Genomic DNA, 20,403 nt, shown 5'->3' on the forward strand with positions numbered 1-20,403 from the left:
ATAAGGGTAGGTCTGTTACTATTACCCAAAGATGAAGCTCTCCCAGTTCACAGGACTTCTCCCTAGGTTCAGCAGGCCAGTTTAAACAGGTTTATAATGATGCTCTTTACCTGCAACTGACCTTCTCCTTGTGTAACTTTTTTGGCTCGATCTGTGGCTCAGCCTATTAGACATCATAGCCTAACATCAATAAATGCTGGAGGGATCAACAATTACGCCTCAGCCACTACATTACAAACCAGAGTTGGCTGTTAGACATAAAATTGTTCCAGCTAAGAATCTGTAGTGCTTTTCTCTTCATGTACCAAGTACCACACAAGACAGGAAGACAGAGGAGACAATGAAGCAAAATACCAGCCCAGCTCTTAGACTGGCACAAGAGCTTGAACATAGCGAGACTTCCCTTCGCTCCCCCACCCCAAGGTTCACGCAGCTGTTCACCATTGCTGTGTGGTGCTCCTGCCAAACAGGTGTCTCTGCCTCCCTGAGGGCTGGTAACAAATGACTGCTTCAGTTCAATTTGTGCAAGGGAAACTGTTTCCATTACAAGCATAAGTGAAATCTATCCAAGCAACTGATTCTGGGATCCCAAAGTGCACATGTTTTCATAACCTATACTGACATAGCCTTAGCCTTTCCATTGAGTCAGTCAGGTTGATGATTTCTTTGTTCCTCAGCTCATGAAACATGAGTTGGCAAACACCGCCTTCACTAAGGCAGGTACTGCTCTAAAGCCCTGGTTTAGAGGCTTGAACCCAGGTCTGTTCAGAGCTTTAAATTCAAGAGATTATTAGTGCAAGAGAACCACCACAAAAAGCTTACACACACATTCCTTCCTCATGCATAATTCAGATACTGTCAACACTTCTTTGCAGTCTAGTAATTCCTACATTAATCATTCTGCAAATCAGTTTGGTACTAAACAGAAAGATTGCATCATGTTGTAACAATTTGACCAATCCTAAGCTAAGGCTGCCAGAGGTTCATTAATTAACTGCACACTGTGACAGATTTTTACATGACCTGGTGTTTTAAGTTGATCATACATGATCAGGGCATTTTAACTTTCCATTACGTTCCTCACATATGAGAGGACCAGGAAAGATAGCTTGAGCTGTATTTCAGTCTAAGCCTCATGTCAAGTGTTCCTTTAATACACATTTAGGAACAAAGCCTGTATGTTAAGATGAATCAGCAGCTCACTACATGGCAGTTCTGACATTTTCTAGAGACACCAGCATACTTCAGTCACAAGATACATGACATAGCTCCATCCATCTTGAAAGAAGGGTCACTGAAGTCCTTTGGGGGAACTGACAAACAGGTCATGGATACAACAAGTGGGGATGGATACAATAGTCTGTCTACAGCAACCAGACTAGCTGAATACAGTAGCAAGAACAAACTTGACTCTTGAAAACTTGATTAAGCTACACTTTAAATCATACTATCTGCATTTAGATTATACTATCAATCAGTTTTGCTTAAACAAGTAGTTATCTATATATCACAGATACTCGGTGTTTTCTGTAACAACTGACAGTAGTTTTTTCAGGTGTCAAACTTAACACTGCATTTGAACCCTGCTCTAGTACTAGTACAGTACTAATCTTGCAGCTTGGATATTCAGCTTGACAAACCATTTATAGATATGTTTTTCTCCCCCATGTGACCCAACTTAAGCTTTGTTATTCCATTCAAAAATTCAGAGTAGCAGTGCAAGCAATGTTTCATTTAAGAAGCATTGAGCTCAAATTCCTAGAATTATTCTAGGACTTCCTCCTACACAGACTTTTACAGTCTTTCCCCAGATTAAAACTAACATTCAACTCAATACTTAAAAGCTGCTTTATTTTGCTCTTAGACTTAGGCTTTAAGGACACCTTAAAAGTCAGTTACATAAAGATCGATATTACAAAAAAGTGGAGGTGCAGTTCCAGAAACACCCATAGTGTCTTCAAATATAAAAATATATCCAAATTATCATCTAGGAAAAAGTGTGCCACCATTTCTGCCTTTAGCTGGTCCTGCCAGCTTTTGGGTCATGACTCCTCACTACAGAATTCATATTGGAAGGAGCATCTCCAAGGTTCATGTCACAGGCATGATTCATAGCAAACCACTTCAGTGCGGCACATGGTCCCAACCTTAAGTTTTTTGAAGGCATTCCATAGTTCTCCCTTGAGCAGTGAGTAAAGAGCATCCAAACATCTCCTGGGATGCATATGTCATATACACAAAGCCATCTTCATCTTTGTAGTCCCTGTACACTTCTGCCATTGTCAAGGACATACTGGCTAGGCTTTTGTTGTTCACCAGCAGGTAAAAAGCTTGCGTAGCAGTTAGAGCCATCCTGCTTCTAATTGAAGGGAAGAGAAATAGAAGATTAAGCATTAGCAAATTTAATAAGGTTTCAATTTCAGTCTATGAAATACATTGGGCAGAGCAGTTGCATGAACTACATACAAGAAATGCTGTGGAAAGTCATCATGTGGTTTAGTGTCTTCATCAACAGGAAGTTAACTGTATGTTTGGAAGCTGAAAGGCTTGTGCTTTGGGGAAAGCCTTACATTGTTAGACCATGAGTGCTACTGAGCCTGGGCTTTGAGTTCCCAATTACCAGGGAAAAAGTGTTGAGCAGAAACCAAGAACTTCTGCAGCACAGCTAGAGTAAAGGATTCCAACATGGTCTGTCACACTTATTATGAAGTCTACCTTCAAAAGAAGAGTCCTTTTCAGAGGCATTACATAGCAAGATCAGGACCTAAGTTGTCCAAGAGCAAAAAGCACCTTTTTACACAACTTATCTAGAAAGATTTTTTTCCATACTTTAAAAAGTGTGTTGGTAAGCACATAGCTTTCATACTTTGTCAGAGAACATCCCTTAACACTTTGTGAGGCTTCTTCTCTGTAGTGTTTTACTAAGAATAATTTTGAAGCACATTTCATGCCACCCACACCTAGGAGTTGCTTTGACCTTGAGCAAATTCAGCACAGTGCAGAAGGAGAGCAAGGCAGCAAGAGCTATAAGCAGAACTGAACCTCAGAGCTCCAGTGCCAAGTTCATCAGGCAGGAAGAAAGCAGAGCAGGAGTCCAATGTAGTCTTTATTCACTACAGTTAGGGGGAAGACAGAAGATTTTATGAATCCAGAAAAGGTTAGACCACATCTTTTCCCCAAAGGCACCTGCGAAAACATCTGTTGATTTTCTTTCAACACTCACAAGAAAGGGAAGCCATTGCTAACACCTTGGTCCTCCTCACAAGCCAAGAAAGCAAGATGCTCCAGTGCAGCACTAGACATGCCTGCTCAGAGAACAGCAGCAAGCCCCAACTGCAGCACAGACGCACAGGCACTCACTACCTACCTGATGATGGTTATGAACTGTGTCATGGTCAGCTCCTCGGGAACAAGAAACTTGGTTTTGTCCAAGAGAGGAAGGTATTTCTCTTTATGGTATCTCTCAACAATTACCTGTGTTAATTAGAGTCATACTTGGAAAACTCCAGACCATGCAGGTCCCTTCCCTCCACCCCTCCTACACTTCACAGAACAGTTCCCAGCGGTTCTTTTTAACTAGCAGCAATGACCTCCGAAAACAAAACTGAGATTTACCGGGATTTTTGTTGGGAACTTCGCCCGGATTCCTGCTACTTCTTCCAGCCGCGTGGCTGCGCGGGAGAGAGGAGAACGTTACGCGTGAACGCAGCCCCCCTCCACCCGCCGCGCCCCCGCCACCCCTACCGAAACTCTTCCTCAGCTTGAACGGCCGGACCGGCTGCGCCCCGGGCACCGCCTGCATCCTCCCTCCCGCCGCAGTGCTCCGGGAGACACTGCCGCTGCCCCGCGCCGCGCCTCTTATGGGGCCAGCGCAGGCTCCGCCCCGCCGTGCCCGGTGCTGCCTGAGCCGCTCCGCTCGGCACCGAGTCTTGTTTCTCCGCACGTTTTCTTCTCCCCGAGGCGCCATCCTTTCTATTCTTAAATTACTTAAAGTGCGAGAGATTTTACATGCGAGGCAATATAATACTTTGTGAGAGGGGGTAGGGACTACCCTACGGTAGCTCAAGGCTGGACTGTCTCCATCTGTCTTCCCTTTCCAGATGGCCAGTCCAAAAGGTCAGTTACCTTCTTCATATTTACAAACTGCCTTCAAACTACTTCTTTGGTTTTAAGGGGGAAAAAACCTGCAAACAAAACCAAAACCAAAACAAAACAAACAAGCAAACAAAAAACCCCAAAAAACAACCAACCCCATTTTTCATATACTCAGGTTAGCAGATTGCTTATCTTCTGACTGACTTGGGAAGTGAGTTTTAACTCTATTTTTGTCTCTAAGGCATGGTTGTGATTTTAAGGGTTTCCAAACAGACTTCAGGTCCATCTGTTTGCCAAATATGATGAGACAGATTCCCTGCCTTTTTGGCTCATTGACCTACTTTTACTCCAGCTGTCAAGATGGCTTTGCAGACAAACATGGCTCAGCAAGGAGTACAGGCAACCTAAGGCTGGTTGCTGTTTGTGTAAGTCATCTCAGTGGATGCTGGAACTGATCCGCAACACTCATTTGCTTTGCTTATCCCTTTAAAAATACAGTCATTTTTATTTGATTTGATCTACCAGGCTAAGAGCAACTGGAAGTTGCTATCATTTATGAGCCAGAATTTATGAGTTATAGGGTTGGCTGCTTTTTCAAAGCAAAATCAATGACTGTCACCTAAGATCATTTTGAAAAGGAAAATCTTTATTAAAGTGTGTGTGCACTACATATGCATATGTCATGATTTTAGACCAGCCTTTCCAGAACCGAGTTTCCAGTGGCTGCTGTTAGTACTGCTGAGCTGTCCTTTCCTCTTGGTCTGGAAGTGATGAGCTTTAGTGACAGCACAAGCTCCCCCATGTGGTACTGATGTAATGGAAGGACCAAAGGGAATTGTTCTATTTTTACCTGCTTGATGTCCAAAGACTACACTCGTAGGAGTCCTGTAAGTCCCTGAACATGAAAGCACAAACTTGCAGTTGCATACTTTATCTAGTCCAATTTCATTGCCACGTACATAGCATCTTCCTAAGTCCCAGGTTTGGAGCTGTGTAACTGATTTTTGGTATACCCATTTTCTCTATACTGAAGTGATCCCAGCTTCATGGGCCTAATCATATAGAGTCTGACTCAGCAGAAGTTAGCAGTTTTCACTGCTTACTCTGTCTCTTGCACTTTTTCATCTCAAATTTCTGAATTTTTTGGGAAGTGGGTAGGGAAGTAGGGGGAGAGTGATGAAGGGACTCTAATGTGATGCCTTTTTTTTAGACTGTTCTGTTTCATTCATGTTCATGTTTCTCAGAAAAAGGTCTTTATCAGTGTTAGAGAAAAGGCCTGAAGAGTTAGAAAAAGTAAGTTCTCTCAAATTGTTCTTGTTTGGTAGCTATTCTTCATGCAAATCATATAGGTCTGTATGGATATGCAAGTCATCAAGCAAAATATAGGCAGCTCAGAAAAAAACCAAGCCTGCTCTGAAGAACTTGAAATCTGAATGTCACAGGCAAGATAAAATGAGGTAGAAATAATCATGGCAGCTGCAAAAATCCAAGATGCAAAGAATGCGTGCAACATTGCGAACACCACTTCATGGATAAGGCTGTGGTACAAACGTTAACTGGTTCCACATTTTTGGAGTACGAGCACAGGATCACCATGTCTAATACAGAATTAACAAAAAAAAAAAAAAAAAAGTGATTGGATTTGAAAACTAGCGAATCCCTGGCCAGCTGCTTGCTGCATGCTAAAATCACACTTCCAAAGCTGTACAGTAACTGCTGCAAGAAGAAAGATGAGATATAAAGTACAGAGTACTTAAGCAGAGCTTAAGCAGAGAGGTACATGTTGCTTTCAAAAAGGTCTAGCCTTGACATACCACAAAGACAGGATAACACCATAATGTTAACCTGTCTGGTGCGACTTGTTGCCATCTAGTGGATCTGTAACTCAGTATTTCCTTAAAGAGAAATGCTAAACATTGCTTTGAATGGTGAATTTTTCTTCTTGGGTTTTGTGAATTCTCCTCCGTTCTTTCCCGCTCTGAAGCAAAAGGTTTGAATTACATCACTGCAGCAGGTATGAAAGTTTGAATGATGCTATCTGTGATCTCCTATGGCTTGGGTTGGTTATAATAAGTTCTGTAACAACAACAACAACAACAAGGTGTAAAAGATGCTGAGGTTTTTGCATCGGTGTATTGGAGTTCTCTTCCTCCCCTCTGCCAGTGTTCTTGAACACTCAGATGTGTCACAGAGGCATGACACACCCAAAAGCAGACATCTATTTTTCTCCAAGTACTGTGTGATGAGCAGCACCCTTTTGGGTGGATCTGTGAGCTGTTGTGGAGCTGAGAATCAAGAGCTGCCTACATTAGCCAGAGAACCGAGATGCTCTGATCAGACTGCTCAAGTAGTACGTGTGACTGCTGTGAGGCTCTTGTCAAGATTTTGCTTGTTGAAGTAAGCATACAGCTAAATCTGGTAATTGCACTGCATTCTGCCTTCAGAAGCCTGCCAGTGCTCTCTAGTATTCCTGTACCCTCATGGTTTAAAGTGCTGTAAGGTTTAAGGAATAGGAATAATCAAGGGGCTCTAACTCCTGAGCTTGGGAAATTTAAGCCATGGTAGTTTAAAACTAACCACCTGGCTGCCTGCCCCTCCTCATAGCTGGAGGCTGCCTCCCCAGCCGGCGCAGCTTGTGCCAGCAGCCAAGAGCTGATCCCGGCTTGGTTAATGCGCAGTACAGTAGCCAAGGGCAGGCGAGGCATCAGTGCCTGTCCACTCCTGCCACCAGGGCAGTAGCATCTGGCACATCGGTAGGGTGGGGGCAGTGGCATTTTAAACTACCAAAGGTTTACCTAACAGAGCTCAGGATGCAGGGCTCCCAGACTGAAGCTGGACTGAAGCTTGTTAGTCTGTTCCGCCAAGCTAGCTGAACAGCCCAATGCCTGATGAAGGCAAGCCCAGGGGTCAGACTTAGCCAAGAGAAAAAAATAACGTGTGTATATATATATATAAATGTAAATGTAAAAATGTGGACAGCATTAGAAGTCATTTGCATTCCAGTGGAAGAAATTTGCTTCGCTCTTGCATGGTGAAAAGAACTTTAGTATGCCATAAACTGAGATTACTTTTTCTTTGTAAGTCAGTATGCAGGTTCTACTGAGTTAATTTCAGTGTAGCAGAAGTTGGATGACAAACAGGGCTTCACTCTGGCTATAAATTCCATACAGCATTTAATAATCCTGAACACAAGTGGATAGGTAAGCAAGAGAGGATGAGGGATGAAGTGCAGAAGGCACAAACCAGTTATGTATAGACTAATGGTTTAAATATGAATGATACAGAGCTAGAGGAACCAAGATTTATTTATTTAAGCAGCCTAACTGAATAGGAAGAGAAGCTGAAGCATGATGTTCTAGGGAAAAAATGTGACTTGGCAAAATGAAGGCTTATTTGTCGCACTGAGAAAGCCTAAGAAGTTCTACAGTATTATGCAGTTATCTTAAATGCATGCTTTCATGCGGGTTGTCTGTAAGTGAAAATAAAATAGCCAAGAGGGGTTTGAAAAGCCCTCAAGCAGTCAGACTCAGCCAGCTAATTTAATGAGTTTTAAAAGAACCATCCTGAATATTTTCACGCTCCCTGAACTTGGCTAGTTACAAGTAGGGAATCCTTTGCCGCCTTCTTCCCTTCAACAACTCTAAACCTGTCTGTTTCTCTTCCTGTTACACAGAAACAGACCTACACTTGTGGGTAAGCCAAAAGTAATTGTGTGCCAGTAACTAACTCTCCGAACTCAGAAGTCTTTATGCAAAAAAACTAGCCGGAGTATTCTTATGTTTTAGGGAATGCTTAGTCCTGTATCTCAGATTTATGGTCTGAACTCATCTGCTAATAAGACTCAGATCACAAACTGAGCCTCTCTCAAAATGCTGAGGTAAGTTTAAAATTCACCAGTGGTATTTCTGGGTTGATTGACTAGTGTTTATATGTACTTCTGATTCTTTTCCCTTGTCTTCTGTTTTTTTAACCCTCATATTGAACCTAGATCATAGCTGTTACAGCTTTTTTAGCATAGCCACAAGGATTAGAAATGAGTTCTGTTATTTTAAATGGGACACTACACAACTGTTTTGCAACAGATCTTGGGATTCTGAGCTTAAAATGTCTCTTCTGCAAAAGAAACTTCAGTTAAATTCATTTCATCCCTTCTCTCTTAGCTTTAACTGTCCTGCTGGTGTTCATCTCATTGGGATGGATTAATATTCTTATGCTAGGTTTCAAGTGCTCTAATCGTGCTTTTCTTGAGTGCTCTGTCTTCCATTTAAAGACTTTCAGATCTCTCTCAACATTAATTCATAGAATCATAGAATAGTTAGGGTTGGAAAGGACCTTAAGATCATCTAGTTCCAACCCCCCTGCCATAGGCAGGGACACCTCACACTAAACCATGTCACCCAAGACTCTGTCCAACCTGGCCTTGAACACCGCCAGGGATGGAGCATTCACAGCTTCCTTGGGCAACCCATTCCAGTGCTTCACCACCCTCACTGTAAAGAACTTCTTCCTTAGATCTAATCTAAACTTCCCCTGTTTAAGTTTGAACCCGTTACCCCTTGTCCTACCACTACAGTCCCTAATGAAGAGTCCCTCCCCAGCATCCTTATAGGCCCCCTTCAGATACTGGAAGGCTGCTATGAGGTCTCCACGCAGCCTTCTCTTCTACAGGCTGAACAGCCCCAACTTTCTCAGCCTGTCTTCACACGGGAGGTGCTCCAGCCCCCTTATCATCCTCATGGCCCTCCTCTGGATTTGTTCCGACAGCTCCATGTCCTTCTTATGTTGAGAACACCAGAACTGTACACAATACTCCAAGTGAGGTCTCACGAGAGCAGAGTAGAGGGGCAGGATCACCTCCTTTGACCTGCTGGTCACGCTTCTTTTGATGCAGCCCAGGATACGGTTGGCTTTCTGGGCTGCAAGCGCACACTGAAGCCGGCTCATGTTAAGCTTCTCATCAACCAACACCCCCAAGTCCTTCTCTGCAGGGCTGCCCTGAATCTCTTCTCTGCCCAACCTGTAGCTGTGCCTGTGATTGCCCCAACCCAGGTGCAGGACCTTACACTTGGCTTGGTTAAACTTCATAAGGTTGGCATTGGCCCACCTCTCAAGTGTGTCAAGGTCCCTTTGGATGGCATCCCTTCCCTCCAGCGTATCAACTGAACCACACAGCTTGGTGTCATCAACAAACTTGCTGAGGGCGCACTCGATCCCACTGTCCATGTTGCTGACAAAGATGTTGAACAGGACCGGTCCCAACACCGATCCCTGAGGGACACCACTCGTTACGTTTCCCAACTGAACATCGAGCCATTTACCACAACTCTTTGCGTGCGGCCATCGAGCCAGTTCTTTATCCACCGAGTGGTCCATCTATCAAATCGATGTCTCTCCAATTTAGAGACAAGGATGTCACACGGGACAGTGTCAAACGCTTTGCACAAGTCCAGGTAGGTGACGTCAACTGTTCTGCCGCTGTCCATCAGTTCCGTGGCTCCATCATAGAAGGCCACCAAATTGGTTAGGCAGGATTTCCCCTTAGTGAAGCCATGTTGGCTGTCACCAACCACCTCGTTGTTTTTCATGTGCCTTAGCATGCTTTCCAGGAGAATCTGCTCCAAGATTTTGCCAGGCACAGACGTGAGACTGACTGGTCTGTAGTTTCCCGGGTCTTCCACCTTCCCCTTCTTGAAAATGGGGGTTATATTTCCCTTCTTCCAGTCATCGGGAACTTCACCTGACTGCCAGGATTTTTCAAATATGATGGACAGTAGCTTAGCGTCTTTATTCGCCAGCTCCTTCAGGACCCGCAGATGGATTTCATCAGGTCCCATGGACTTGCACACGTCCACATTCTTAAGATGGTCTCGAACCTGATCCTCTCCTACAGTGGGCCTAAGGTCTTCATTCTCACAGTCCCTGCATCTGCCTTCCAAGACTTGGGTGGTGTGGTCAGAGCATTTGCAAGTGAAGACTGAGGCAAAGAAGTCATTAAGAACCTCAGCCTGCTCCAAATCCAGGGTAGCCAGTTCTCCCGATAGCTTCCATGGAGGGCTCATGTTGTCCCTAGTCTGTCTTTTATTTGCTACCTACTTGTAGAAGCCTTTTTTGTTATCTTTCACATCCCTTGCCAGATTTAATTCTAGCTGGGCCTTAGCTTTCCTAACCTGGTCCCTAGGTTCCCGGACAACGTTCCTGTATTCTTCCCAGGCCTCCTGTCCTCGCTTCCACCTTCTAGAAGCTTCTTTTTTCCCCTCTAAGTTTCCTCAGCAGCTCCTTATCCATCCATGGAGGTCCCCTGGCCCTCCTGCTGCACTTTCTTCTAGTCGGGATGCAACACTCCTGAGCACGTAGCAGGAGATCCTTGAATATCAACCAGCAGTCTTGGGCCCCCCTTCTATCTAGGGCTTTATCCCATGGAACCTTACTAAGCAGGTTCCTGAAGAGGCCAAAATCTCCTTGCTTGAAGTACAGGGCAGTGAGCTTGCTGCATGCCCTTCTCACTGTCCTGAGGATCTCAGTCTCGACCGTTTCATGATTGCTACAGCCAAGGCTGCCCTGAAGCATCACATTTCCAACCAGTCCCTCCCTGTTGGTGAGCACGAGGTCAAGCATGGCACCTCTCCTTGTCGGCTCCTCTATTGCTTGATAGAGGAAGTTGTCTTCCACACAATAGAGGAACCTCCTGGATTGCTTCTGCCGGGCCGTACCATCCCTCCAACAGATGTCAGGATGGTTGGAGTCCCCCATGAGGACCAGGGCCTGCGAGCGTGAGGTTGCTCTTTTCTGTCTGTAGAGCGTTTCATCCACAGAGTCCTCTTGATCAGGTGGTCTGTAACAGATCCCCACAGTAATGTCCCCCATCGCTGTTCTGCCTTTGACCCTGACGCACAAACTCTGTTACCTCATCACCTGTCCCCAGACAGAGTTCCATACTCTCCAGTCTATCACTGATAGAAATAGCAACTCCCCCTCCCCGTCTGCCGGGCCTGTCTTTTCCAAACAGCCTGTAACCTTCCATTCCAACACTCCAGTCATAGGAGCCATCCCACCATGTTTCTGTGATACCAATGACATCATATTCCCGTAGCCTTGCACACATCTCTAATTCCTCTTGCTTGTTCCCCATACTACGGGCGTTTGTATAGAGGCATCTTAGCTGAGCTCCAAATGAAGCCGACTCAACGGCTGGAGCAGCTGAAATACCTCTACACTGCTCCAAGCACTTATTACAGGTGCTGGCAACTGACCAGGAGTGTTGGGATGGATCAGTGACCCCCTCCCCCAACACATCTAGTTTAAAGCTTTCTTGACCAGCCTGGCAAGCCTCCTACCAAAACAGCTCTTCCCCTTCTTTGTCAGACCAGCTCCACCAGCCTCTAGTAGACCTGGCCTCCCAAATTGAGTCCCATGTTCTAAATAGCCAAACCCCTGACTATGGCACCACTGTTCTAACCATTATTAACCTGCCAAACACGCGTAGCCTTTTTAAGGTCCTCCCCTTTCTCCTGGAGAATCGATGAAAAAACTATCTGAGCTCCAGAGCCCCTAACCACCTCTCCCAGGGCTCTGTAGTCCTTCTTAATGTTCTCCAGGCTACTCCTATCTATATCTCTAGCACCCACATGGACCACTAGAAGTGGGTAACAGTCAGCAGGACTTACTAGAGCAGGCAGCCTCTCAGCAACATCTCTGATCCGAGCCCCTGGCAGGCAACACACCTCCCTCAAGACTGGGTCAGGCCGACAGATGGATGCCTCTGCGCCTTTCAAAGTAGAGTCACCTACTACTATGATCCGCCGCTTTTTCCTGGAGGCACCAGTAGTGATCCTCTTTACTGGTGCATCAGCAGGATGTTCATTTGGTGTGGTGGGTGTTTCTTCATTAGCCTCCTGCAGAACTGCGAAGTGGTTCTGAGTGGTACATCAGATTTAGGAGGAAGCCCCGGCTGTTAATTGTCCTCTTCCTCCTTTTTTTGTTGTTTTTTTTTGTTATTAGCTCCCAGCTTCCTGGGTTAATGCCCTCCTTCTTTCCTGTACAAGCAATGATGGACGTTTGTGGCCCCTGCGTGATTTGGGCCTGGAGCAAGCAGCCCAGCTTCCTCTCAGCTTCCCTGGCATCTTTTAGCTCTCCAACAGCCTCCTGCAGCTCAGCCACCTGCTGCAGGAGGACCTCCACTAGGGCGCACCAAGCGCAGCCCTGCCCCTTGCGCACCCTCACCTCAAGAGACCAGTGTTGGCACTTTCTACACCCCGAGCTCTGCGCTGCAGCCTCTCCTCCCGTCGGCTCTGTCTGGGTGCCTACACTGGCCACTGCCGGGGCATCCAGAGCTGAGCTCAAGTCTAGAAAGATGCTAACAAGGGAAAAACATCATCGGATCCTCCTTTCCCATCATTTGCTTTCTCGTTACCATTGTTAAGATGCAATGTATTATATTTTCTATCTACAGAAGAAACATAATTGATGTTGTTCTTCTTAGCCAATATTTCCTTCGTCATCTTGAGAAACTGAAGCAATGTTCTTCTGGGTGGAGAAACAGTTTTTCCTTGAGGTATAGAATCATAGAATCATCATAGAATGGTTAGGGCTGGAAGGAACCTTAAAGATCACTCAGTTCCAATCCCCTTGCCATAGGCAGGGACACTTCCACTAGAGCAGGTTACTTAAAGCCCCGTCCAACCTGGCCTTGAACATTGCCAGAGAAGGGGCAGCCACAACTTCTCTGGGTAACCTGTGCCAGTGTCTCAATGGATTTCCCTTTGTAAAATACCATAACCTTCTGTAGTCATGGCTACTTTGCAGCTAGCAATAACTAAATAATGCTGTTCAGAGTTTCTTGGTAACAAGGTCTTTCTGTGGGATTGGGCCTGGTTAAGTGCTGTTGCTGAATCATTGGCATCTTTAGAGAGTGTGCATATTTGCTCGTTATAAGAAACTGCTGGTGCTTCACATGCATACCATCAACAGGTAATGCAAAGGAATGATAAAAAGGGAAAAGCTTCAAATTTAACTCTGATTAGAATTTACTGAGCATATGTTTGAATAAATCTGATTTTTTGGACATCTGTTACGGTCTGGTATTCCGGTAACACAATTTCCCTCTTCTGCTAATGTGTCTGCTATTTTACTTGGTAGCATATCTGCATTCTGTCTTGCTGGTTTTAGTAGTGCTCTTACTATCAGTACTGATCTCTTGTACCTTGGTGAGAGAGAACAGCATCCCATGCTTTGCAAAAATGGATTTAAAAGTTACGCTTTGTCCATAGTTGATGATAATCTTGTTTGAAGAGGTTTTCCTTTCACATAGGGTTTTAAAGCATTTTCTCCAGTATGGCTGAGTTGTTTTCAGATAGGATGTCAATGGCTTTATGTCCAGTCTGCTTCTGGCCTCCCTGCCGAATCTGCCAAGAATGTATCAGATGGTGCCAAAAGTAACTATTGGGTTTTGGTTTGTAGATGCTGGAAAGTGGTTTCTATTTTAACCTTCAGAAAGGGTGTTATAACTGACAGAGAGCAGAGGATTTTAAAAATAGCTTTAGCATGTCCCCATGAAGCTGGCAGGTTTCTTGTCATCTTGTTGGAATGCCTGACGGAAGGGTCAAGAGTCGAGCTCTCTTTCGGGATCAAAAGCATGCCTCACCAGGAGAGCAACGCACAGAGTTTCCAAGAGTGGCTGGGACTCTTGGTACCTCCTTTTTCAGGTGCATGTTAAAGAGGCCTGATTCCTGCTGGGAAATTGCACTCAATGTGAATCTGGACTCTTAAGGTGCCCACATCAGGTACTCAGAAACTGTGGCTCTCAGGACTTGAAATCCTTTTTAAATGCTTTCAGCAGAAATGACTAAGGCTTAGACATGTCCATATCCCAAAACTGTAGAAAAAAAAACCAACATCTAAATATAAAGAAAGATTGAGTTCCTGCTTTACAAATTCAATACTGTTGCTTTGTCTTAGAAATCCTTTTTCAGGGAATTTTGTAAGATGTTAGGAAAAATGCCAAAAATAATGGATGTAAGAGAGAGGGATGTTGCTCAGCTATTTTAGAAGGAGGACCCCTAGATAAATATTCCCAGTGTCTCTACTGAGTAGTGTGATCTTAAACCAGTCCTGGAACCATGGCCAAGCCCCTGAGCCATATCATATACTTAGCTGCATAACAAATGTGTTGCAGAGCTTAGTTAATACTCATGTGCCATAAACAAAGGTCTTTAGAAATGCTAGCAATGTATTGAATGTGAAAATGCTGACAAGTGCTTTGGACTGATATGGGATCACTGCAAATCATAGCCCAAACATGTGCATTAGCAAATATTCAAAATCCTCTACTTCAGGAATCTAACTGGAAATTACTAAGTCCGGTCTTCTCAGGTGCTGTGTATGGTCAATGGAAAGAGAGAAACTCTTGCAGAGGGTCCATTCAGTGTCAGTGCTCTGAACTGTCTTTGCATAAGTCCTTCCCTTTAGCTGGCCACACTGAGTGCTTGATTCGAGGATGTGAAGAGGATATCGTGAATATTCTCCAAAGAGCCCAGCCTCACAGGAGTGGGCTTGAGTTCTGCTTCAGTTCTCTTTCAGCCAAATTTCCTTTGCCCAATAACATGTAGGTTTGCTCAGTTCCTTAGCTATCAAGTAAAGTTGTCACAATAGGTTATACCAATGTAATCTAGCCTATCTATTTTGTGTCCTTAACCTGAGTTTTGGTTAAAACTATACAGAATGTGCCTGTATATCTTAGAGAAAAAGAAAAAAAGAATAGCCTTGTATCACTAACTATCTATGGGAAATGGATTTATAATGAAGCACCAATGAATAGTATGTGTAAGATACAGGTGGGATGGGAGACGTTTAACAGAGGTCAGACTGGAGAACCCAAAAGTGCAAAACACTGGCTTATTGCACAATTCAAAGGCTTTATTCTTGCCTTTTGCTTTCTTGAGCAGACCTAGCTGCCTTGGAAAGCAGAAGGCTCTCATTACCTATTTGCTCCCAGGTTCCCTATCCACTTTCAAACAGTATCTCGACAAGCAATGAAATGCTAGTTTCAGAGTGTAGCAGACAAGAGCTGAAGGCAGGAATAGATCTACAATTGTTACTGTCGGTGACTGTGTCCATACAGTTGTTGCTAGCAACAGAGAATAGACTTCGCCCAAACACCCCTGTGACTGTAAGGGGAGACTCTCAGAAGAGTAAGAATCCTGCACAGGAAACACTTATTGAAAGGATTTTTTAAATGTTTTAAATGAAAGATTAAGTAAAGCAGATCTGAGACCTGGTAAAAGTCCCACCCTATGTAAATGCATAGATAAATGGGATAGGATGTGAGAGATGGCAATTATGGAGTATTGAATAGCTTTTGTTGGTAAGACTGAGGATCCTTAAGGACCCTTAAGGATCAAATGACTCACAGAATCGGTATCTGATATCTCATATCAGTTTGCCTGTGATGAAGACTATTGGAACAAATGCATGGGATAGTGCCACTTCAGTTTCTACTGCGCATTTTCTGCTGAGTAGCATCATTTTTGATAGCAAGGGCAAGTACCAAGTGTAAATTTTCCTCTAGTTTTAAAGAGGGTCCTCAAACACAAGGTTGAGCCACAATAGAAAATGAGAAAACAGTGGTCTACACAGGAGACAACCTTATCCTACATTTCAAGAGAGAACCACTGGAGTTGCCCGCTAGTGGTTGTTGGACAAGCATTAGATCCATGGAGCCTTCTGGCAAATGTAAATTCTCTGCCCTCACATGCACACTTGGCTGTTTGCACCAGCATGATGGATGTTTTATGCTGATACCTGAAAAGACTTGTAGTCTCTGGGCTCAGTAGCCAGAGGTGTTAATCTTTAAAACTGGCTCTGCTTGCAGGCTGTCATTTTTCCTTCAAATCAAACAGCTCTAAAAAGGCTGTGATCAGACTGGAGAAGGATACATTGAACTTTCAGAAAGAAAAGCAAGATTTGTCCTCCTTATTCTGTTTGAATATATTTTTAACTATTTCATTAGGTGCTTTTCTACGTTAAAGTATTCTCTCCTGCAAACACTTTACATTTTCCTTTGGTTCTTCATATACTGGCTTACTTACATTTGTTTGTGTGAGCAGTACCATGCTATGCTTAATTATATTGAATATTATACTCCTGAAATACCAATACTGAAGTGTATTTACTAAGAGCTTATTGGGAAACAAAGTTAGCTTTGTAACAGCTGAGGCATTCATTTGCATCATCTTTTTACTGTGGACAATCAAAACAAATTAGTCAGACTCAGTCTTGCTAATTATCCCTGTACCTTATGTAGCATTACCTCCATGCAACTGTTAAGTGCAAAACATGAAAAGAAATGTTTTATTAACATATGAACTCTTCTTGCCTTTGAAACTTCAGTCCTCAGTGAACTGAGTTAAAAAATTCTATTCTTGTGTTTTCTTTATTGTAAGATGAGATGCTGTAATCACATCAGACACTGCAGGGTTTTGCATGTATACTAGTATATATAAATATATATTACTATATATAATTCTAAGTATATACTTACACCCAGAGAGACACGTATATATGTATGTTACTTCTTTTTCATTGAAGATTTATAGTCATGTATACACAGTGGCTTAATTAAGTTGCTATGGATATAAATGATATTAAATGATTAAACAGCCCAGCTGTCTGTGGTCAAACACAACATCTCACCAAATGCTTCTGCAAAATGAAAATTCTTCCAAGGAATGATTTATAATTTAGACCTGTAAAAAGGTTTCCTGGACAGCATTTGTTTCCCATGTGCAATGCGGTTTGAAATCTATTTTCTGATCCAACTTTCTGCAGTTGTCTCTAAAATGGGCTTGGTCATGGATGGTGGCAAACTGCCTAAAGATGACTAGATATTTTGCCTCTCTAACAGATGTCTCCAGAGTGGTGAGTTACTGTCTAGCATCATGTTAATGTCACAAAATAAAGGAAGTGGGGTGAGAGAGTCACTAATCAAAAATTGTTTGAGCTGGACTCTCAAAAGAAGAGCTAGAGAAGCAACTGCCCAGTCTGGATCCTCTTCTTCCATGAAGCCTTAAATTTTTTCTCAGAAAAGATCTTGATCAAGCAGAACAACTCTTGAGATTTTTTTTTTTTTTCCTGAAGAGGAGCAGAATCAAAATGTGTTGAAAGCTTTGATGGAAACAGTTTTGTGTTGAGAAAATCAAAATGCCAGGGTGGGCCAGAGTGAGGTAGATGTCATTGTGTTGGTGGGACACTTGGTGTAGGCCATAGAAAGTGCTGGAGCAAGCCTCTGCGCAGAGGAACAAAAGCAGGTGGTTTTAGTCCATTATATTCAGTGAATTTTTCAGAGCCTCAGTGCCTTATGCACAGTTAAGCCCCGTTCATCAGAATACAGATACATGAAACCTCCTCTCCTCTCTCATACCAATACAACCTCCAATGCAGTGCAGTTTGGTAACTCCCAATGAAAATATTCTTATCATTAAACCCCATGGAGCTGGGCAACTTGCCATTCCTGTGTGGCTCTGTTTTTTAGTATCCCATAACTGAAAGTACAGGTAACTAACTTGGGCCAGTCCCAGCCCACTGTCTGTGAGCTGGCTGTAGTGTTCTGGCACTATGCAGTGATCATTATAAAATCATATTTTCTCTACCAATGAAGAATTACTCCAAGAAAGGTTTGCCCTCTGTGAAGGCTCAACTCTGAGACTCTAGATAAATTTTCTAGCTGTGATGCAACCTTCCTGAGTGTCTTTGAAACCTCTTTCTTTTCTGGTGGAATTTTCACCCTATCTACAGGAGATAGGCGCCAAATTCCTCACTTGTACTTTGTGCAGTGATAGCACAGTACTACTTTGTCCCCATTTGGAATATGCCTGATATCTTGAAATCCAGAGAGAAAGAAGTAGATATTATTACTTACTATCCTTATGACTGGGGATATCCTATGAATATTCTCTACAGAAAAGAAGGCTATTTCTCCATTAAAAACCAGAATCGCACACTGTGACTTGTGCATGTACTATTACATGATGGGCTAGGTAATTTTTGTCAGATTGCTTTGAATAATGGGTCTGACCCAACCTTTTTTGTCCTAAAATTACTAAAATGTCCAAGGAAGAATATGAGAACATGAAATGATACTTGTCTATCCTCTGCCATTCAAAGTGCAATAAATTCCTGAGCTGGGGATAGTACTTAATAGCCTCAGATGTACTTTCTTCCACAAATCTGTCCAGTGGCCTTTTGAATTCATGCTGGTATAAACTTAAGTATCTGCAACGGCAGGGTAACAATGATTCCCACAACTTAGCTAGACATGGTGTGAGGAACCACCTCCATTTGTTTACTCTGAACCTTCTGGCTGTTAGCAGTTTCATCCAACGACCCTCCATTCTTGTACTGAAGGAAAGGATAATCATCTCCTGTCCTTGCAGTCTGATACACCACTCATCTTTATGAATGCTCCTGAGGTGTAAAAACAAAACACCGATTTTTTTTTTTTTGGTATAACAGATTAAAAACAATTTTCTCTATCTTGGATGATCAAATTAAGCAAAAGAAGTGGCCTGCCTTTTCACAGCATGCCCAGCTATTCTGCAGCTTCCAGATAAGAGCATTGATTTCTGTACAAGGTGTTGCCTCCGCTCTCTAAATTTGAGTCCCCAAGTTAAAAGACTTTTGTGCACTCTTTGATTGGCCTTTCAGGCTTTTTTTTTTTACAAAAAAAAAAAAAGGGGGTGTGGGATTTCCGTAACATCAACAGTGCTGCCTCAGACACACAAGGAGCACGTCTGCAGGGGGAGAACGTGTAGTTTTTCATATAATCTGTTTTCTCACTATAACCACACTGACAGACTGGAATGAAAACTCCACAAACTTCAGTCAGCTTCTGGCTCTGTGCAGAAAGTCTTGCCCTGTCAAACCTACAGGGGATGGTTGTTTGTTTGCCTGATAGCCAGAAGACAGTTTAAAGGCTGGGAGTTTCTTCTCAGTGGCCATTGCACCTCCAGAAAGATATAAACAAAACGTGAATGTGTTCCAAACTGATTTGGGCTCCAGACATGCAGTGAGTAATATTTTTTTCTACCAGCTGACAGTAGGCCAGAAAAGGTCTGCCTAGCAGAGAATTATATGAAGTCTTTAAGAGACACAGCACCAAACAACTTTTGCACAATACAGAAGATGCAAGTTGAAACAATCCAGGATGAATGTGTTGCAGCCTAAGGTTCAGGCATGATTTATTTAAGATAATTGCCCAGCAGTGTATTGTCCCTTTCCAGAGCACACTGGAAAATCCCAAGGACTAGAAGTATCATACTGCTATATTTTGAGTACCTCTACCAAGAGGTACCTGCAATTTTCCCTGTCTTCATTTCTGTGTTAGGAGAAGTCAGCAATCTGCAGGACCCCATTCTCATACTAACGGGTAATATTCTTACCACAAGCATCTGGACTGGTAATTAAACAAAAAATCCTCTACATCTCCAAAAACAATATAGCTGAATAACCACATGTTAAAGAATTATATATTTTGATAATTGTTTTAATGTGATGGGTATTACTTGTATTTTCTTGTTTGTGTCATCTGAGTGCTGGAGAGCCCTCTTGTGCTGGGTGCTATACACACAGTGTACTAAAGGATCATCTTGCCGTAGTTAACAGCCTGAGCAGCAGAGAAGATACTTGTGTTTGTAAGAGGGCGAAAGAAGCAATAAGACATCTCTGGCAGTATGGGGGACAGTGGTTTTGGAGTGCAGCCAGCTGAAGCTCAGCCACTCTCTTTAGGCATCACACTTGAAGAGAGACCAGAAAAAGATTCCCAAAATTCAGCTATGTTATGGGAGTTCCGTAAACTGAAACTTCAGTTCTCATTGTTGTTAGTGCTACTGTGACTGCACAACATGTGGTACTGTATCCACCATCTTTCTCCTTCATGTTGTGAAAACTGATGCCTTAGACAGAGCTTCCAGATGAAGAAATTAGGTTTTAAGTTTTCTTAAGGAACAAATTAGATAGATTCCACATCTTAGAGACTAGAATTTCTTGCACTCAGTGAACTTTTGCTGAATATCCAGAGTCCTGAGGCAACCCCATCTCCCTTTCCACAGATGTCTGCCCACAGCCACCCCTGGGACACTGGCCAGGGAGTCTGGAAAGCCCCAGCCTTCAGTGACACTGATACCTGGCTTTGCTGTTGGTATTAGGGCAGAGGCAGCTTAGCTGAGCAGTTCCAGCATCTGAGCAGCTTCCTGCTGAGTAGAGGGCTAGGAAAAAAAAAAGATTTCATCTGATTCAAATTGAAACCCAATTCCAAAA

At 43.3% G+C, this 20,403-nt stretch overlaps 1 protein-coding gene across 1 annotated transcript; it reads right to left on the reverse strand.

The window, feature by feature from the left end:
- Positions 1-1,834: 1,834 nt before the first annotated feature.
- Positions 1,835-3,843, reverse strand: MAP1LC3C (microtubule associated protein 1 light chain 3 gamma). The gene is made up of 4 exons (XM_030499448.1): positions 3,745-3,843; positions 3,616-3,671; positions 3,368-3,474; positions 1,835-2,359 (listed from the first exon to the last, which is right to left on the reverse strand). Exons 1-4 carry the CDS (start codon positions 3,800-3,802, stop codon positions 2,149-2,151), a joined length of 432 nt encoding a protein of 143 aa, XP_030355308.1. The 5' UTR covers positions 3,803-3,843; the 3' UTR covers positions 1,835-2,148.
- Between the last annotated feature and the right edge of the window lie 16,560 nt (positions 3,844-20,403).

This window comes from Strigops habroptila, chromosome 10 (assembly GCF_004027225.2).
Source record: "Strigops habroptila isolate Jane chromosome 10, bStrHab1.2.pri, whole genome shotgun sequence".
In the NCBI taxonomy this organism is placed as follows: domain Eukaryota; kingdom Metazoa; phylum Chordata; class Aves; order Psittaciformes; family Psittacidae; genus Strigops; species Strigops habroptila.